The 18,365-nt window shown below is 53.1% G+C and overlaps 1 protein-coding gene and 1 non-coding gene across 4 annotated transcripts; one reads left to right on the top strand and one right to left on the bottom strand.

Moving 5' to 3' along the window:
- Positions 1 to 569: 569 nt before the first annotated feature.
- TRNAS-CGA (transfer RNA serine (anticodon CGA)) lies at positions 570 to 651 on the top strand. The gene has a single exon. It is a non-coding gene; the product is annotated as a tRNA-Ser (tRNA).
- An 8,130-nt stretch (positions 652 to 8,781) lies between these two features.
- Positions 8,782 to 16,276, bottom strand: INPP5E (inositol polyphosphate-5-phosphatase E). Of its 3 annotated transcripts, none has more exons than XM_075258921.1 (11): positions 16,063 to 16,276; positions 14,565 to 15,387; positions 13,847 to 13,970; positions 13,055 to 13,152; positions 12,718 to 12,842; positions 12,055 to 12,174; positions 11,698 to 11,805; positions 11,235 to 11,396; positions 10,804 to 10,919; positions 10,428 to 10,564; positions 8,782 to 9,027 (listed from the first exon to the last, which is right to left on the bottom strand). In XM_075258921.1, the coding sequence occupies exons 2-11, from the start codon at positions 15,275 to 15,277 to the stop codon at positions 8,895 to 8,897; spliced, it is 1,836 nt and encodes a 611-aa protein (XP_075115022.1). In that variant the 5' UTR covers positions 15,278 to 15,387; positions 16,063 to 16,276; the 3' UTR covers positions 8,782 to 8,894. The 3 variants fall into 3 exon arrangements, with proteins under 3 accessions (XP_075115022.1, XP_075115021.1, XP_075115023.1); XM_075258920.1 differs by having other exon boundaries at positions 16,093 to 16,276; XM_075258922.1 differs by having other exon boundaries at positions 16,097 to 16,276.
- Between the last annotated feature and the right edge of the window lie 2,089 nt (positions 16,277 to 18,365).

Raw genomic sequence — 18,365 nt, 5'->3', positions numbered from 1 at the left:
TTGTTAGCCATGTGTGGCTACCCCCCTCTATCCCCCCTGCCCCCCCTCTCCTCCGCTTCCCCTGCTCCTTGTGACTTACCTGACATTTTGGTGAGAGTCCGGGGACTCCGCATGCCGCCTCTGGTGGCCGCGCGGACTGCCGGCGGGTGGAACCACACTGTTATGTATCCTGTTCCCCGCCGGCCGCTGTAAGCGCGCACTTCCGGTTTCGCCGGAAGTATCATAGCGCCATGGCAACGGCCTGGCGCTGGCGGCCGCTCACTCAGGGAAGATTCAGGCCTTATTAAAGGCCGGAAAAGACGGGGAGATGTGGGGGTAAGTGCCCGTGTTAAGGGCCTCTTGGTGGGGGGGAATGTATATCTTTGCAGACCCCTGATTACAGGGTTAGTTGTCTGGGCAGGTTGCCTCACCTGTTTTGATTGTGGCTCCGCCCATTTCCAGCCGGCCAGAATTAAGAGGCTGGCTGGCCTGGTGTCAGAGACCTTCCTGCAGTATCTGCTGAAGGCGTGCGATTGTGGTGTTCATTGATCTTGAACTCTTTTCCAGTTTGCAAACTTTATTGGGAACCGGCTGTGATGGCCGAGTGGTTAAGGTTTTGGACTCGAAATCCAATGGGGTCTCCCCGCACAGGTTCAGATCCTGTTCACAGCGCCAGCCCGGCTAGCTCAGTCGGTAGAGCATGAGACTCTTAATCTCAAGGTCGTGGGTTCGAGTCGCACGTTGGGCGCCAAGTCACCTCTCTGTCCGGTCTACAGGACCTGGATATGTCATCCTCTACTACCCCTCCTGGGGATGGTAGGAGGAAAACCTCTTCCAAGAGGAAACATCTTTCCTGCTCCGATTGCGACACACCGCTCCCTGATGGTAGGTAGCGGCTTGAAAGGTTGTGCCCTGCGGGGTACTACTGGTCCTATAACTTGCCTATTTTCAGGCTATGAGTGGGCCCGTGGTCGCGGGTGCAGAGGTCCTCCACCTGTGGAGCCCTCTCCCAGAGATATGATGGCATGGGTCAAGGAGATGGTGAGTTTGGGCATCGCTTGGGTAAATAGTTTTTCCCTTGCTTGTACTCTCCTTTTTGTTTTGCAGGATGATTCCCTCAAAGGGATCCATTGCACCTTGTCTCAGCTCACCAGGAGACCATGCTCTGAGCTCCGTTCCTCGTCTCCCCCCCCCCCCCCTTGTAACACCTGCGGGTGGCAGAGGATGATTCCTCCGAGGACGACTCAGTTATTCCAGCAGAACTGCGTTCCATTATGAACAAACGGGCAGGCTGCTGAAGTCCATCCGGTCTACAGTGGGCCGAGATGTTGACGGGGAAGCCTCCACGTCTGCCTCTGGGGGACATATTGCCTTCCATGCGGACGCCACGCTGACCGACCTTATGGTGCAGCAGTGGAAACAGCCAGAGAAAGGACATTCGCTTTCCAGGATCTTCAAGAGTTTGTTTCCTATTAACACTACCCAGTGGGATTCCTGGGGGCCTCCCCCGAAGGTGGATTTGGCCGTAGCAAAGCTGTCCCGCAGAACCCTGGTGCCCTTGGAAGATGGTTCAAATCTTCAGGACCCTCTGGATCGTAGGGCGGACTCCGTTCTGAAGAAGGTCTACTCAGCTTCCTCCGCGCAAGCCTCTGTGGCCATAGCCTCCTCTATGGTTGGTGACTTTGCGCAACCGCTTAGCCGCCTTGGAGCGGGATATAGACTTGGGCGTAGACAGAGATGAGATTCTGGCCTCTATGAAAAGAGTTCATAGGGCTGCAGATTATTTGGCGGAATCCTCCTGCCATCAATTTAAAATCTCCGCCAAATCTATGGCGTTATCTACCGCTGCCCGTAGACCCCTTTGGCTAAAGCCTTGGCGGGCAGATTTTGCGTCTAAAGCAGCACTCTGTGCTCTCCCCTTTGAGCCGGGAAGGCTGTCTGGCCAAAGCTTAGACGCCATTATGGAGGGATTAGCTGAAGGTAGGGGAAGGTCCCTACCTCAAGCATCCAGGGGCAGACGTGCTCCCCCTAGAGGCAGAGGTTCTTCCTCTAATTATAGACGCCCTTCCCAACAACGGCGTTTTAGATATCGCCCTAGGGGAGCTGGTTGTGGCGCTTCCAAGGAGGACACCAAGAAGAAGCCTGAGTTTTGACGTGGGGCAGCTCCCTGTGGCCCCCCTTCCTGTGGGAGGACGTCTTTCCTCCTTTTCCAGAGCATGGTTCACCCATATCCAAGACCCATGGGTGTTGAAGATCATACAACACGGGTATCACATCGACTTTCATCTTCCACCTCCAGATCGGTTCGTTTCCACCCAAACTCTTCCACCTTCTCAGCAGGCCAGTCTAGAAGCCTTGGTTGCCGAATATGTTACCAAGGGCGCCCTGGAGAAGGTACCAGCCTCAGACCTCGGTCTGGGAGTCTACTCCCCCGTCTTTCTGGTCCCCAAGTTCACCGGGGGCTGGAGGATGATAATAGATCTGAGGTACCTCAATCGGTTTATCAGGAAGAGGTCATTTCGAATGGAAACCGTGGATTCCGTGGCTGTGTTTCTTCAGCCAGGAGAGGTGATGGTTACCCTCGATTTGAGGGACGCCTATCTACATGTCCCCATTGCTCATTTCCACAGGAAGTTCCTCAGGATTGCCGTCGCTATGGCCGGCCACAGGGAGCACTATCAATTCACAGCTCTGCCATTCGGCATCACATCCGCCCCACTGGTATTCACCAAGGTGATTTCTTCGGTCGCCGCGGCCCTCAGACTTCAGGGTCTTTTCATCGTCCCTTACCTAGACGACTGGCTACTGAAAGCTCAGTCTCCTGCTGCTCTCCTCCAGCAGCTCAACCTTGCCATCAACTTCCTACAGGAGTTAGGATTATCAATTGGGAGAAGTCCGAAATCGTTCCATCCACCTGAAGAAAATTCCTCGGATTTATAGTGGATTCAGAAGCGATGCAGATCTTCCTCTCCAGTCCAAGGAAGGAAAGGATCCAAGCCAGTGCACGATTCCTATTGCGCACTCGGCAGGTAACCATCCGGACCGCCATGAGAGTCCTGGGCCTGATGTCATCCTCGGCCAGGGCAGTCCCTTGGGCTTTATGGCATTTGCGTCCCCTGCAGATGGAAGTGTTGAGAACCTGGAACAGGTCTCCACGGGGATTGCACAAGAAGATCTGCCTTTCTCCCGCTACCCGTCTTTCCCTCAGATGGTGGATACACCTGAAAGACGGAAGGTCCACGGTCCCGACAGTGTGGACCCTGTTGACAACAGATGCATCCCAGTGGGGATGGGGAGCCCATTGTCAAGACAAAACTGTACAAGGACGATGGAGATGTCCGGTGCTGGGGTCATCCAATCTCAAGGAACTCAGAGCAGTGTACCTGGCCCTAGTACACTTTGCCCCAGAATTGAAAGGCAAGTCTGTCAAAAACCGGTCAGACAATATGACGGTGGTAGTCTATATAAACAAACAAGGGGGCACCAGGTCACCAACCTTGCTGAGAGAGACGAATCTCATATTTGCCTAGGCGGAGAAGAATCTGGTCCAGTTATCCGCTGTTCACATAAAGGGCTCCCTGAACATAGTAGCGGATCAGCTGAGTCAGGGTATTACCGTATCAGGAGAATGGTCTCTCAATCCAGACGTATTTCAACAGATCGTCCAGAGATGGGGTCTCCCGGAGGTCGATCTTATGGCTACCCGACTCAACGCCAAGGTGGGGACCTTCTGCTCTCTGTACCAGGAGGACAATCCCTTGGCGGTGGATGCCCTGTCCATCCCATGGAGGTTCAGGCTGTTTTACATATTCCCTCCAATTCCAATCATACCGAAGGTATTGATAAAAATAAGACAGGACCAAGCCTCGGGAATAGCCATAATCCCGTTCTGGCCAAAAAGGGCTTGGTTTGCTCAGCTCATACAAATGAGTCAGGGCATATATTGGAGGCTTCCCCCACTCCCAGACCTGGTAACCCAAGGAGAGCTGAGATGCCAGGATCTGAGGAGACTCAACCTGACAGCCTGGAGGTTGACCAGTCCCTATTGAGAAATAGAGGACTGTCACAAGCCGTCTTGAAGACCCTATCCAGCGCCAGAGCAGATTCGACTAACAGGAACTACCGTCGAATAGGTAACATCTTTAATGCCTGGTGTCTGCAGCATCAAGTGGACTCCACCGATCCCCCTACGGAGGCGATCCTGGACTTCCTTCAAGACGGACTAGACAGAGGTCTTGCTGCGGCCACACTCAAGGTACACGTAGCGGCCCTGTCCGCCTATCTGGGGAGGCGTTTGTCTCAGGATCCTTTAGTGAGCACCTTTATTAAAGGGGCAACTAGGCTGAGACCGGTGGTAAACACCCCTGTCCACCAATGGGACCTTATTCCGGTCCTGAACGCCCTATGTGGCCAGCCATTTGAACCTCTGGAAGAGGTCTCCCTCAAGTCGCTAACCGGCAAAATGGCGCTGCTATTGGCAGTCACACCTGCCAAACGCGTTAGTGAACTACAAGCTTTGTCCGCTGAGGAGCCATATACCACCTTTTTCTCTGACCATGTACAGCTTAGGTTCCTCCCTGGGTTTCGTCCCAAGGTGCCATCTGCTGTAAACAGGAACCAACTGATTTCCCTTCCAGTATTTTTTCCGTTCCCTTCTCCTGCTGAAGAAGAAAGATGGCACAAGCTGGATGTGGTTAGATGCCTGCAGATCTACTTGCAGCGCACTCGCCCCTTTAGGTGGACTGAAAACCTGTTGGTCAGCTACACGGGGAAAAACAAGGGCGCCAAAGCCGCCAAAGCTACAATATCCCGGTGGGTTACCGAGACTATTAGAGTCGCCTATACCGCCCAAGGGCTGTCGGCTCCATCTTTCCTTCATGCCCATTCAACCAGGGCAGTGTCCACTTCACGGGCAGAAAGAAGTGCTTTGTCTGTGGACCAAATATATGCAGCTGCCTCTTGGGCATCTGAATCCACCTTCATTCGGCATTACCGCCTGAAGGACCAAGTGGCAGATTCCACTGCCTTTGCCCAGACCAGTTTAAGTTCGGTCATGGGTTTGTCCCACCCATCTTGGGGACCTGCTTGCTATATCCCCACATTGTGCCGCTGTTGAGGACGACAGGGAACGAGTGATTATGAAGATAATCTTGTTTCCCTTAGTCCTAACAGCGGCACAAGATTTCCCACCCTGGGAATCATATCTTATGTATAAAACTGTATATAAATGTAATGGAGGTACTTTTGTATTTACACGCAGAGGGGAGGTTCTTGTGCCCTCTTATAGGGCCTGCCACGCATTTGATTGGCTAATTAAATATCCGCCTGTCCTACCAGCACACAGGGGCAGAAATACCCCACATTGTGCCGCTGTTAGGACTAAGGGAAACAAGATTATCTTCATAATCACTCGTTGTGTGTCTCTTGCAGTCCGCGGCCTTCAGTGCTACAGTTGTAACATCATCTCTGGGACCAGATACATAGACAAAGGCTGCACCAGCCCCGAGGTCATCGCCTGCTCGCAGTCACACAAGGGATTCAAGCAAAGATTCTGCATCAAGACAGAAAGTGGTGAGTGCTCGGCGGACAAACCCTTGGCCAGGACCTGCAGTCATAACCCCCATCCCCCGCTCGACACTTCAGACATGACTGCAGGATCTGACTACACGGGATAGTTTGTAGTCTGTTACCATAAAGACATTATTGCCCTGATCACACAGGTTACAGTTCACATTATTAAGAATGTGCTTTTTTTTTTGCCTTGGTCATGGAGGTTTACTTCTAGTAACGTTCCGTCTCCTTCTGCTCACTTTCATTTAGTGGTTTTGGGGAAACTTGTGAGCAGCGGCTGCGCCACGTCCCGTCACTGTCAGCAGCAGGAGCTGCCGGGGGTGCGAATCCACTGCTGTGACACCGACCTATGTAACGGGGCCGCGGCGCCCCCCATCTTCAGGCTTCACATTCTCCTCTGCGTCTTGTGCACGATCGGCTTCTTGTAAGATCCTTGACGTTATGGACAATCCAGGTTATGGGGTGCAGAGCGACATGGATTCTCTGACTACTGACAACCAGGATCATGGCGTGAATGCGGATAATCATGGTGAAGGGTCATTCACTGTCTGCACCTCCCACCGTGACCCCAAAATGTGGACCAAGAGTCTGGACTACAACTCTATGGTAAAGGCAGTAACACAGGAACCCCCCCATGTGACCCCCTTATATCGGGGAGCTGTGTCCTGGGCATCATCTTATTAAGGTAATGGAGGGGGGGGGCAGTTTATATCACATGACTGGTCATTTCCATTGAGAAGACCCCCGTCTCCCCCCTCTGCTGGATGCTGCACCCCCTGTTCCATCTCCTGCACCCCCAATCTCTCTGATTGAACCATAAAGCTCTGCAGTTTTGTAATCGACTTTACTTCTCTTCTTCTCTGGTATCGGAGTCTCCTCGCTGTCTACACTGACACATTGCAACAAACCCTCAGCTATGCGAGCAGGACAAGATGGTAAAGGAGTCCTGACAAACTGAAAGAGGGGGAGGGGGCTCTGGTGTGTATGGGGGAAAGCTGGCGACTATCTGATGTGTATGGGGGGGAGGGGCAGGCGACTATCTGATGTGTATGAGGGGGGGGCTGGTTACTATCTGATGCGTATGGGGGGGGGCTGGTTACTATCTGATGCGTATGGGGGGGGGCTGGTTACTATCTGATGTGTATGAGGGGGGGCTGGCTACTATCTGATGTGTATGGGGGGCTGGCTACTATCTGATGTGTATGGGGGGGCTGGCTACTATCTGATGTGTATGGGGGGGCTGGCTACTATCTGATGTGTATGAGGGGGGGCTGGCTACTATCTGATGTGTATGGGGGGCTGGCTACTATATGATGTGTATGGGGGGGGCTGGCTACTATCTGATGCGTATGGGGGGGGGGGCTGGCTACTATCTGATGTGTATGGGGGGGGCTGGCTACTATCTGATGCGTATGGGGGGGCTGGTTACTATCTGATGCGTATGAGGGGGGGCTGGCTACTATCTGATGTGTATGGGGGGCTGGCTACTATCTGATGTGTATGGGGGGGCTGGCTACTATATGATGTGTATGAGGGGGGCTGGCTACTATCTGATGTGTATGAGGGGGGGCTGGCTACTATCTGATGTGTATGGGGGGCTGGCTACTATCTGATGTGTATGGGGGCTGGCTACTATCTGATGTGTATGGGGGGGCTGGCTACTATCTGATGTGTATGGGGGGGGGCTGGCTACTATATGATGTGTATGGGGGGCTGGCTACTATCTGATGTGTATGAGGGGGGGCTGGCAACTATCTGATGTGTATGGGGGCTGGCTACTATCTGATGTGTATGGGGGGGCTGGCTACTATCTGATGTGTATGGGGGGGGGGCTGGCTACTATCTGATGTGTATGGGGGGGGCTGGCTACTATCTGATGTGTATGAGGGGGGGCTGGCAACTATCTGATGTGTATGGGGGGCTGGCTACTATCTGATGTGTATGAGGGGGCTGGCTACTATCTGATGTGTATGGGGGGGCTGGCTACTATCTGATGTGTATGGGGGGGCTGGCTACTATCTGATGCGTATGGGGGGGCTGGCTACTATCTGATGCGTATGAGGGGGGGCTGGCTACTATCTGATGCGTATGGGGGGGGCTGGCTACTATCTGATGCGTATGAGGGGGGGCTGGCAACTATCTGATGTGTATGAAGGGGGGCTGGCTACTATCTGATGTGTATGGGGGGGCTGGCTACTATCTGATGTGTATGGGGGGGGCTGGCTACTATCTGATGTGTATGGGGGGGGCTGGCTACTATCTGATGTGTATGGGGGGGCTGGCTACTATCTGATGTGTATGGGGGGGGCTGGCTACTATCTGATGTGTATGGGGGGGGGGGCTGGCTACTATCTGATGTGTATGGGGGGGGGGGGCTGGCTACTATCTGATGTGTATGAGGGGGAGGGGGGCTCTGGTGTGTATGAGAGGGGGGGCTGGCTACTATCTGATGTGTATGGGGGGGGCTGGCTACTATCTGATGCGTATGGGGGGGGCTGGCTACTATCTGATGCGTATGAAGGGGGGCTGGCTACTATCTGATGTGTATGGGGGGGCTGGCTACTATCTGATGTGTATGGGGGGGGCTGGCTACTATCTGATGTGTATGGGGGGGGGGGCTGGCTACTATCTGATGTGTATGAGGGGGAGGGGGGCTCTGGTGTGTATGAGAGGGGGGGCTGGCTACTATCTGATGTGTATGGGGGGGGCTGGCTACTATCTGATGCGTATGGGGGGGGCTGGCTACTATCTGATGCGTATGAAGGGGGGCTGGCTACTATCTGATGTGTATGGGGGGGCTGGCTACTATCTGATGTGTATGGGGGGGCTGGCTACTATCTGATGTGTATGAGGGGGAGGGGGGCTCTGGTGTGTATGAGAGGGGGGGCTGGCGACTGTCAGATCTATGGCCAGTAATACATGAGATATTTATCTGCAGATCAGATTGTTCTAGTCTTATGTGTGACATCACAGACAGCAGATTGCCGCAGATATTATCTTGTATGTATGGGCAGCTCTGCCTGCCGAGTGTGCATGTGGATGAGGAGTCCGTCCGCTCACACTCTCTGCCATCTGTCCCCGGCTGATGTAATGTATAATAAGGGACAGTGAGGATCAGACTATGCAGGGATTGCCCTGGATTATCCCCCCGCGGCCACAAACTTCCCAGCAGTCAATAATGTGGAGTCGGAGTTCTCACAGAGAAATATATATTTACATATATTACAATAGAATAAGAAAGGAGAAGGCCCAGGAAGGAATGTAGTGTAGAGCGCCCCCTCCAGGGGGGTCCGGTCACTCCCAGCTCATGTGCACTCTGTTTCTTCAGGTGTGAGCGGCTGCTGTCAGGAGATTGTACAGACGCTGCTGTTTTTTTGGTTTTTGATTGCCTGACGTTTCTGCAGTTCTCTTGAGATTCTCCTCTTGATGCCCAGAAGGTACAACTCGCGGTCAAATAGCCCGGCGGCCAAAGGTATACTGCGGGGGAGGGGGACGAGAGGAGGTCATCCAGGTATACAGGACATGCTGAGCGTGTATACACTCTATATATATCTATATACACACAGTACATAATACATAACATACACACTATATAATCTATATATACACACAGTACACAATATACACACTATATATATCTATATACACATAATACAATTATAGGCCCCCTCGTGTAATGACAGAAACCCCCCAATGGTCACAGAAATATCCGGAATCTGACACAAGTAAGAAATAATTCTCTGAGAATAAAGAAATGAAAGTCAGACTTTGCGTTTCGCTCATGACACGGCCGGGACAGAGATGACCTTCCCTTAATATTTTCTTGCACCTCTTGGGGCAATCTCTGCGATCAGAGGATTCCTGTAACAGTCAGTGAGACTTCTGCCCCTCTCCGCAGGGATTTTGGGCCCCTCCTCTGCCCCAGTTGTCTTGGGGGTGAAGGGGCCTTCTCCAGACGACAGGTTTCAGCTCCTTCCATAGGATTTAGGTGCGGGTCCATAGAAGCCACTTCAGAATAGTCCAATGTTCTCCTCTTGGCCACTCTTGGGGGTTTTTGCTCTGTGTTTTGGGTCATTATTAGAGATGAGCGAGTAGTATTCGAAACGGCAGTTTCATATAGCACGCACCCATAGAAATGAATGGACGCAGCCGGCACGCAGAGGGTTAAGCGGCAGGACGCCAGCCCCCTCTGTGTGCCAGCCAGCTCCATTCATTGCTATGGGTGCGTGCTATATGAAACTGCCGTTTCGAATACTGCTCGCTCATCTCTAGTCATTATCCTGTTACAAGACCCAGGACCTGCGACTGAGACCAAGCTTTCTGACACTGGGCAGCACATTTCTCTCTACAATCCTTTGATAGTCTTTAGATTTCATTGGGCCCTGCACAGATTCAAGACCCCCTGTGCCAGATGCAGCAAAGCCAAAGAACATAACAGAGCCTCCTCCATGTGTCACAGTAGGGACAGTCTTCTTCTCAGGATAGGCTTCATGTTTCCATTTGTGACCATAGAGCTGATGTGCCTGGCCAAAAAGTCTCCTCTGTCCATAGGACATTCCCCAGAAGCTTTGTGGCCTCAGCATGGAGTTTGGTTATTACTTGTGTCAGATTCTGGTATATATGTATATAATATAATATAATGTGTGTGGAGGAGCAGACACTGTCATGTGACACATATATACGTATAGGCCTCCCTGTAGATGAGTTATAGGAGGATCATCGCACACCCTAATGATAAGCTCCTCCATCTTTCCTCCAGGTCAGGGCCACTCCGCTCTCTATAGTGGTTGTGCCCATTGGTTAGTGGTGATGGTGGGATGGGGGTCCTTGCCCGGGTGTATGACCCGCTGTACCACCCGCTCGCTCAGCTGACTTACTTGTCTCTGCCAGGTCTGATCCTCACTTCAAATAACCCGAACACGGGCCTGTGGTCAGACGTCTTCACCAGGGAGCAGGAGGCGTATCTCAGTACACGGATGTCCCCTTTATTCCGGCTCTTATACACCACCCGGTCCTGCACAGATAGGAAGAGAGGAGTCACATATGGTCCTCAGAGCTGAGACTTGTAGTCCTCCCAATACTGAGATACTATGGGTGAGCCAGTTACTGATCTTACATACTGTACAGAACATGTTATGGCGCCCCCTGTTGTTACATGCAGTACTTGACATGGTATACACCACACAGCTGGATACTGCATATCCCAAGGCTTCTATTACCCCCGATCAGGGTCTCCGCACCCGCAACTCTTACTGTATAGGACGGCGTTCTCTGCTTTGAGGTTGTGTCGTAATCGTCGCAGCCGATGTCAAACTTATACGTGGGGAGAAACTGGATGGAAGCTTCTTCAAAGCCTTTAAATATGGAACCTGCAGAAAAAGAGAACAAAGAAGATTAGGAGCGCAGGAGGAGTGGCACTCGGTGTAATCCGCTCAGATCTGTCTTAACCTTTCACCTGCTGCCCTCTGCTAGTCCTAAACTAGGCTCCGCAAGATCCAGGGGGGGCCGGGGGGATGGTCAGGGGGGAAATAGGGGAGGGGGTCAGACACAAGTAGCCCAGAGTAGGGGAGGCAACGACATTCTGAACTAAATCCTTTAGATGTTCTTAGAAAGCGGCTGCGCTGAGGTTATTGCTTTCTGGTGGCAGCCGCTCTATCTGCAGCCACTAGGGGGCAGAGCGTTACCGTCATTCATCTCCTTGATCAGCTGGTCGTACTGCAGCAGGTGGGACATGTCGCTCTCCGGTTTGCACTGGAGAATGGAGTTCACTCCTGGACGATCCTTGTTCAACCGGAAGTTAAAGTCGCCAAACCAGAACACTTCATCGAATCGGCTTGTAACATCCACTGAAGAAGCAAAGAAAGGAAAAGACATCATCAGACCAAGCAATGGGAGACAGAGATGAAATGAGGCCTTAAAATACAGGTGTGAACTAGCGGCTATGGAGGAGGCAGTCACATGATGGCGGGCAGATGGTGGTCACTGACGGGTGTATGTGTTATATCTAGTGCAGGGCCTCGCACACACACAGTGTCACACAGTCCGCAGTCATGTCACTGCTGCAGGCGACATCTCATCAATAGGGCAGCCATGACAGAGCTTTATATGACATGAGACATCTGGTGGGCTCATGGAGGGCGTACTCACAGGAACTGGAGCGGTACGGGTTAGTGTCAGGGATATTTCGGGGTAGCGCCAACCCCTCAACGATCTTCTTGTAGTCAAGAATCCTCTCTGTCACTTTCCCGTCTCCAGCTGCCAATAGAAAGACTCCAATCAGAACCGAAGCGCTGGGGCCACAATTACAAGATCTCTGTCTGAAATCCTTCACCCAGTCCTGCTCAACTAGATGAAGGTTTGTTACAATGTATCAAGACAGGCAATCTTGTGTAAGCCAAGCAGTCCTGCACTGATACACTGTAACGAACCCGCTTCTAATGAAAGCCATTCACTGACACGCAGAGATCTTCCGGTTATTCGCAGTTTATCACTGGATTCTCTTACATGTGAAATGAGACGTGATGAAGAGGAAGGAGGTTCCAAAAAAAGTGAAGGCCACCCCCAGGGCTCCTTTGGTCTTGATCTGTGAGACAATCCGCGTGGTCACCGTGGCGTATTCCACCTCTATAGAATAAAATACACAGAGCAGTAAGACGACAAGCAGTTTGTACTGCGCCACTTCCCAGGGTGTAGATATAGCGTCAGCCACTGACAACAGGCACAAACATGGGGCGGTGGATGTACAAGAAGTGGGTGGACATGGACTGGATTATCAGACAGTCACAATGGGATCTATATGGGCAGAGAACCTTCCGGATGAGCAGTGACCCACCATAATATGTCACTATATTTATAGTATATACATATATATATAGTATATACAGAGGCTTATTAATAGCCCCATTATATTGTGACATCCGTCTGCAGAGCTCCCACTTATCTTCAGGACGGGGGGCCTCTGCCCAGGCGACTGCCTGGGCAGAGGCCCCCCGTCCTGAAGATAAGTGGGAGCTCTGCAGACGGATGTCACAATATAATGGGGCTATTAATAAGCCTCTGTATATACTATATGAAAGCAGGACTCCGCTGGCACAGTGTAACGCTTCTCCTGCGCTGTGTCATGTGGTCATGCACCCAACAATGGGTCAGAAAGGTTTAGGGTCTCACCGGAGCAGAACCAAATCAGGTCACGTCGAATGAAGACGGAGAGGTAGAGGACGCCATGAGCGCTGGAGTGGAGCAGCACGTAATGAGGGCCCAGGGTCTCCTGCAGTCGGATCTCCCACTCCCGCCTGTAAGGACACACATCAGGCTATGAACCTCTATAATACCAGCAGGGCGATGGTGTCAATGTACACAGCAGCAGCAGGGTGTGTATTGTGTGTGTACGGTGACCTAGACTGTTACCCACACAATGTCCTGGGGCTCATCCTGCCCATTGCACAGGGCTGTACGACACAATCATGACCCTGTCTGTACATACGAGAAGACTCTGGACACTGACCGTTCTGGGCTTCCCTCCTGGACTCCGATGACGTACATGTCCTGCGCAAAATCATCGTCTGAAGGCAGCAAAAAATCATCCAACGTCTCCGGGAGCTCCTGCGCAAAGCACAGAATATATAAAAGGAGAATCACTGGGAACAAATCCAGCAAGACAAGATGGTGGCAATGTTCCAGCAGTAACAGAAGGCGCCTCATCACTGCCTCAGGTTGCCCTGGATGGTCCCAGCAAGACTTGTACCTGTGCTGAGCCCTCCCCCACCCCAGTGCCCGTACATGTCGCTGTAATGCCAGAGTATCCGCCATTATGGTTTTATAGCGAGTACAGGTGAACCCTGTGCAGTCCCCAAACAGGCAGCAAATATCACCGCACCACCGCCATGTACAATGCAGGAAGGCCTGACACCCCACAACATGTCGACTGACCGCAATATGACCACATTGGTACCCTAAAATAATCCACCATGTAGCCCAGCCACGGACCCCGGGATGTGAAGACCCCTGAAGCTGCACCCGGCCTGGCAGCTCACACCAGGTGCAGCAAGCAGCAGACTACAAGGAGTTAAAAGACCTGACTGCACAATCATCAGCACAGGAAAGAAAGTATTTATAGCTCCCCCCGGAGGACGGTGCAGGTAAATATAGCGCAACACAGGGAATCGTCTCCTGATGAGCAGCATCACAGCCAAATCCTTTACACAGCAACTCAGCACAAAATCTATCCAGATGTGCAGGGGGTGCAAGTGACAAGACAGACAAAGAACTCATCTCCTGATCAGAGTCGTCTCCTTACCTTCCTTCCTTGCATGTTCCAGGTAGCAATAAAAACTCTCAGCAGTCTCTCTGGGAAATATCGGTCTAGTTCCTCAGCTCCAAGCAATGCCCCGCTGGCCAAGAGGCTGCCCTCCAAGTAACTTCTGTGAAGACATAGGGATGGGGGGTTATATAGTCCAGTAAAGCGGCCGGCACAACCCAGGACCCCCGGGTAAAGAGGCCGACATCGCCCAGGAATCCCGGGTAAAGAGGCCGGCACCACCCAGCACCCCCAGGTAAAGAGGCCAGCACCGCCCAGGACCCCCGTGTAAAGAGGCCGGCAACGCCCAGGACCCCTGGGTAAAGAAGCCGGCAATGCCCAGGACCCCCGGGTAAAGAGGCTGGTACCACCCAGAACCCCCGTGTAAAGAGGCCGGCATCGCCCAGGACCCCCGTGTAAAGAGGCCGGCACCACCCAGGACCCCTGGGTAAAGAAGCCGGCAATGCCCAGGACCCCCGGGTAAAGAGGCCGGCACAACCCGGGACCCATGGGTAAACAGGTGCAATCTCTACAACCTGGGACCCCACCAGCATTAACTCCCCACCCCATCTCTAGACCAAATTGCACCTGTAGTACATCCCAATGAAAAGACAATAGCAGAAGGACTGAAGTGAGATGAGAAATCCCTATCAGGATCGGCCACGTCACACTGCACAGGCTCACACACTCTTCACACCTGGACCTGGGCTCCCCTTACCTGTTGCGGACATCTTTGGAGCGGAGGGGTGTGAGCAGGCTGTACGTGCTTCTCATGGAGTCATTGGAGCAGTGGTCACACACCACACCGTTCAGCCGTGTGTCGCTCAGGCTGCTGGTGTGCCGGAGGAGCTGCTGGTGCTCATAATCCGGGTAATCCGCCCGCATCCTATTAGCCGTCCTCGGTGTCCTCCAGCTTGTTCTGGTTTCCACCTGGGGGGGCGGCTGCAGGGGCTTCGTGTGAACCAGATGCACTTTATGATTATCGGACACATGAGTGATTTGGGGAAATCTTGATACCACTCCAGACGGTAGGTGAGTGTTCCCTGACGGCTCGGCGGCTTCCTGGAGAGACCCGGTGGAGGAGCCGCTCTCGTTGGGGTCCGTTAAGCTCCCCTGGCTCGCCTTAAACTTCCTGCGCCAGCTGTGGTCATCCAGGGAGAAGGCCCTCTCCAGTCTGCGCAGCCTTGGCTTTGGCCTGCCCGGAGGTCTAGGAGTCACATGACTAGTAGCATTCCTCCCCGGGCCGCCATCCTGCTGCTCTATCCAGTCCCTGATCTCCTGCTCTTTCTTTAGGGTTAACTCCGAATCGTCCATTATCATCGCACCATCCTCTGTCGTGGCACTTCCATGGCTAGAAAGCAGCAAGGGGTGAGAGCTCTTCCGCTCCATCAATATGGGCATGGTGGGTCCAGGCTGCTGGAGGACGTCCATTTGGAGGAGAGTCAGAGCGGCCCCTGAACACAACTCCGCAGCACCACCATGACAGGGCGAGGGCTGGAGGGCAAAGAGCGGAGGGCACCTGTCACTTCATGGAGCAGGATCTGCAATGAGAGACATGAGATGACGACGTCCCTGCTCCTCACTGGTTCCTATAGATACAAGATCCGCACTGGGGACCCGGGGGAGGAAACTCCAGGAGCTGCGACAGTCTCCACCCTGACACCCTCACCCCAGTGACCCCACACCCCAGAGCGGGGCAACAACATGACGAGACTGCGGGGTCTGCATTACAGGTGAAGACCCGCAGTGGTAATGAAGGGCCAAACCCTGACGGCACACAAAAGGGTCACCCCATAGACATCAACAGCGGGGTCACGTCTCGCCCAACAGAGGGGTCATGTCTTGCCCCACAGACTCTCACAGAGGGGTCAGTTCTCGCCCCACAGACGCCCACAGCAGGGTCACATCCCGCCCCACAGAGGGGTGATGTCTCATTCCCCAGACGCCCACAGCGGGGTCACATCTCGCCCCACAGACGCCCACACAGGGATCACGTCTCGCCCCACAGACACCCACAGCGGGGTCACATCTCGCCCTACAGAGGGGTGACGTCTCATCCTACAGACGCCCACAGCGGGGTCACGTCTCGCCCCACAGCAGGTCGTACAGCACATCACCATAGCAGAGGGGACCACCGGAGAATTTCCCGGTGGGGAAGGGGGGGTCACGTCTGTTCCCACAGAATCCGGTTCTCATGAAGAGTTTCTAGGACTGACCCGCGTCTTCCCCGCTGGTATCAAACTCACTGACCAGCGCCTCCCGTTACCGACACCCCGCGGTGACAGCGCCCCACATCTCGGCGCCTAGTAACAGGAGCGTCATAGAGACCGGAGAAGCTGCGCAGACTGTATAGAGCGGCCTCTGGCGGTGGGAGGAGGTGACTGCACAGACTACTCACAGCGGCCTCTAGTGCTGGGAGGAGGTAACTGCACAGACTACACACAGCGGCCTCTAGTGCTGGGAGGAGGTAACTGCACAGACCATACCATACAATACAATACAATACAAAGAAGCTTTATTGGCACGTCCAAATTAGGTAGTTGGCATTACCAAAGCAAGAAGTGTGTGTGTGTTAGGGTAGGAGTTGGGTATGGGGGGGGGGGCGGGCATAGGGTGGATGGATGGCTTGGGGTACAATAGTCCTTGGAGTCTCGTCATTCTCCTCATTTGGTGGCAGGTGGACACATGATGGGTATAGGGGTGGATTGGTGATTGGGAGGGGGTTGGTGATTTGGGGTATAACAGTCCGTGGAGTCTCATCTTGCTCGTTTGGTGACAGCTGGACACGTATTGGGCAGCGATCTCCACAGTGGCCTCTTCTTCTCCCAGTAGGATGAAGAGTTTCTTCTTCTCGTCTGGGATGTGGGCAGAGAGTCTTTGGTAGTAGCTGAGTATTTGGTGCAGTGTAGCAGGACGTGGTCTGGTCTTCTAGGGCCCCCTGGTCACAGTGCTGGCACAGTCTGTTCTCCTGTGGCTTGTACGTCTGCCTGTGTCGTCCCGTCTCTATCTTTAGGTTGTGGGCGCTCAGTCTGTACCGGCTCAGGGTCTGTCTGTGTTTGGGGTGGCGTATTCTCTCCAGGTAGGTGGCCATGGTGTAGTCCCTTTGCAGTGACTGGTACACGGTGAGTTTCTTGGAGTTATTTATTGCGCTTCTCCATTCCTCGATGTACCGCTCTCTGTTGCTCTCAATGGGTCCTTTTATTTGAGCCTTGTTCAGGGCATGTTGGGGGTTTTGGCTTGGCAGACGGCTGATGTTTGGTTGGGGGGTGTCGGGTTTGCTCAGGGCTCTGTGGCTCAGCCAGGCTTGGTGGTGGTAAGAGCCGGGGCTGCTGCCCTGAATGTGCATCTGGAATACCAGCGCCCTCTGCTGCATGCTGAGCTATAGAGGGAGCCTGCCTAGCTCTGCCCGGCATCCCATGTTAGAGGTGCTGCTTCTCCCCATGTTTGCGTGGATTTCCTCCCATTCTACAAAGACATACTTAAATGGGAAAAAAAAAGTACATTGTATTCCCAATATCATATATCCCTATATGGGGCTCACAATCTACATTTAAAAAAAAAAGTTGGAGGTGCTGTGGTGGACATGGAGCAGGTATTTGCAGAACTCCAGATGGAAGTTCTCTGTTGGGCTAGAGTCCCATTTCGGCTGGTCTGTGTAGGTCACTGGGCCCCAAACCTCGCTGCCATAGAGAAGGATCGGGGAGATGACTGTGTCAAATATCTTCCACCAGACCCTCACCGGTGGTTTGAGGTGGTACAGTTGTCTTCTAATGACGTAGAAGGTTCTGCAGGCTTTTGCTTTCAGGGTTTCTATTGCTGCTTTGAAGCTTCCTGATTGGCTGAGCTCCAGCCCCAGGTAGGTGTAGCTGTTGGTTTTCTCCAGAGTGGAGCCGTTCAGTGTGAATTGTGGGGTGGGGGCTTTATTGTGGCCCTTCTTCTGGAATACTATGACTTTGGTCCTCTTGTGGTTGATGGGTAGGGCCCATGTTGTGAATTTTTCCAGCACTGCCAGGCTGTCTTGGGGGCCTCTCTCTGTGGAGGACAGGAACCGCCGGCTGTCAGCGTATAGCAGGAACTTCACCTTCCAGTCGTTCAGGGTGAGGCCTGGTGTTGGTGAGGCCTCCAGGTCTGGAGCCAGTTCATTAACGTATATGGTGAAGAGCGTTGGGCTCAGGCTGCAGCGCTAACTCTCTCTCTCCCCCCCCCCCTGGGCCTGCTGTGGCCTTTGGCGGTGGGAGGAAGTGACTGCACAGACCACACACTATGGCCTATGGCAGAGGTGACTGCACAGACCATACACTGCAGCCTTTGGTTGCTGTCACCTCCTCCCACCGCTAAAGTTGGGATTCACTTGTACTAAATTAGACCGTTTCTTTTCTGACGAGACATTCTCCTTGCCGTCCATTACCAGTAAGATTTACCAGTTTTGCTCTAGTGTGAATGATGAAGGTCAGTCACCAATAAGCTTTCCCTTTATCACTCGCTCGCTCAGTATTTGCCCCTCAGTGACAGTTTCACT

Source organism: Leptodactylus fuscus, chromosome 11 (genome assembly GCF_031893055.1).
Source record: "Leptodactylus fuscus isolate aLepFus1 chromosome 11, aLepFus1.hap2, whole genome shotgun sequence".
NCBI classification, from domain to species: domain Eukaryota; kingdom Metazoa; phylum Chordata; class Amphibia; order Anura; family Leptodactylidae; genus Leptodactylus; species Leptodactylus fuscus.
This window is presented reverse-complemented; position numbering and strand designations above follow the sequence as displayed.

Coding starts and splice junctions, on each gene's coding strand:
- INPP5E (XM_075258921.1), bottom strand. CDS start 15,277: ATGGACGTCCTCCAGCAGCCTGGACCCACCATGCCCATATTGATGGAG. Junction 12,843..13,054: donor CAGGAGGGAAGCCCAGAACG/GTCAGTGTCCAG, acceptor GTGTCCTTACAG/GCGGGAGTGGGAGATCCGAC. Junction 11,806..12,054: donor CATCACGTCTCATTTCACAT/GTAAGAGAATCC, acceptor TTCTATTGGCAG/CTGGAGACGGGAAAGTGACA.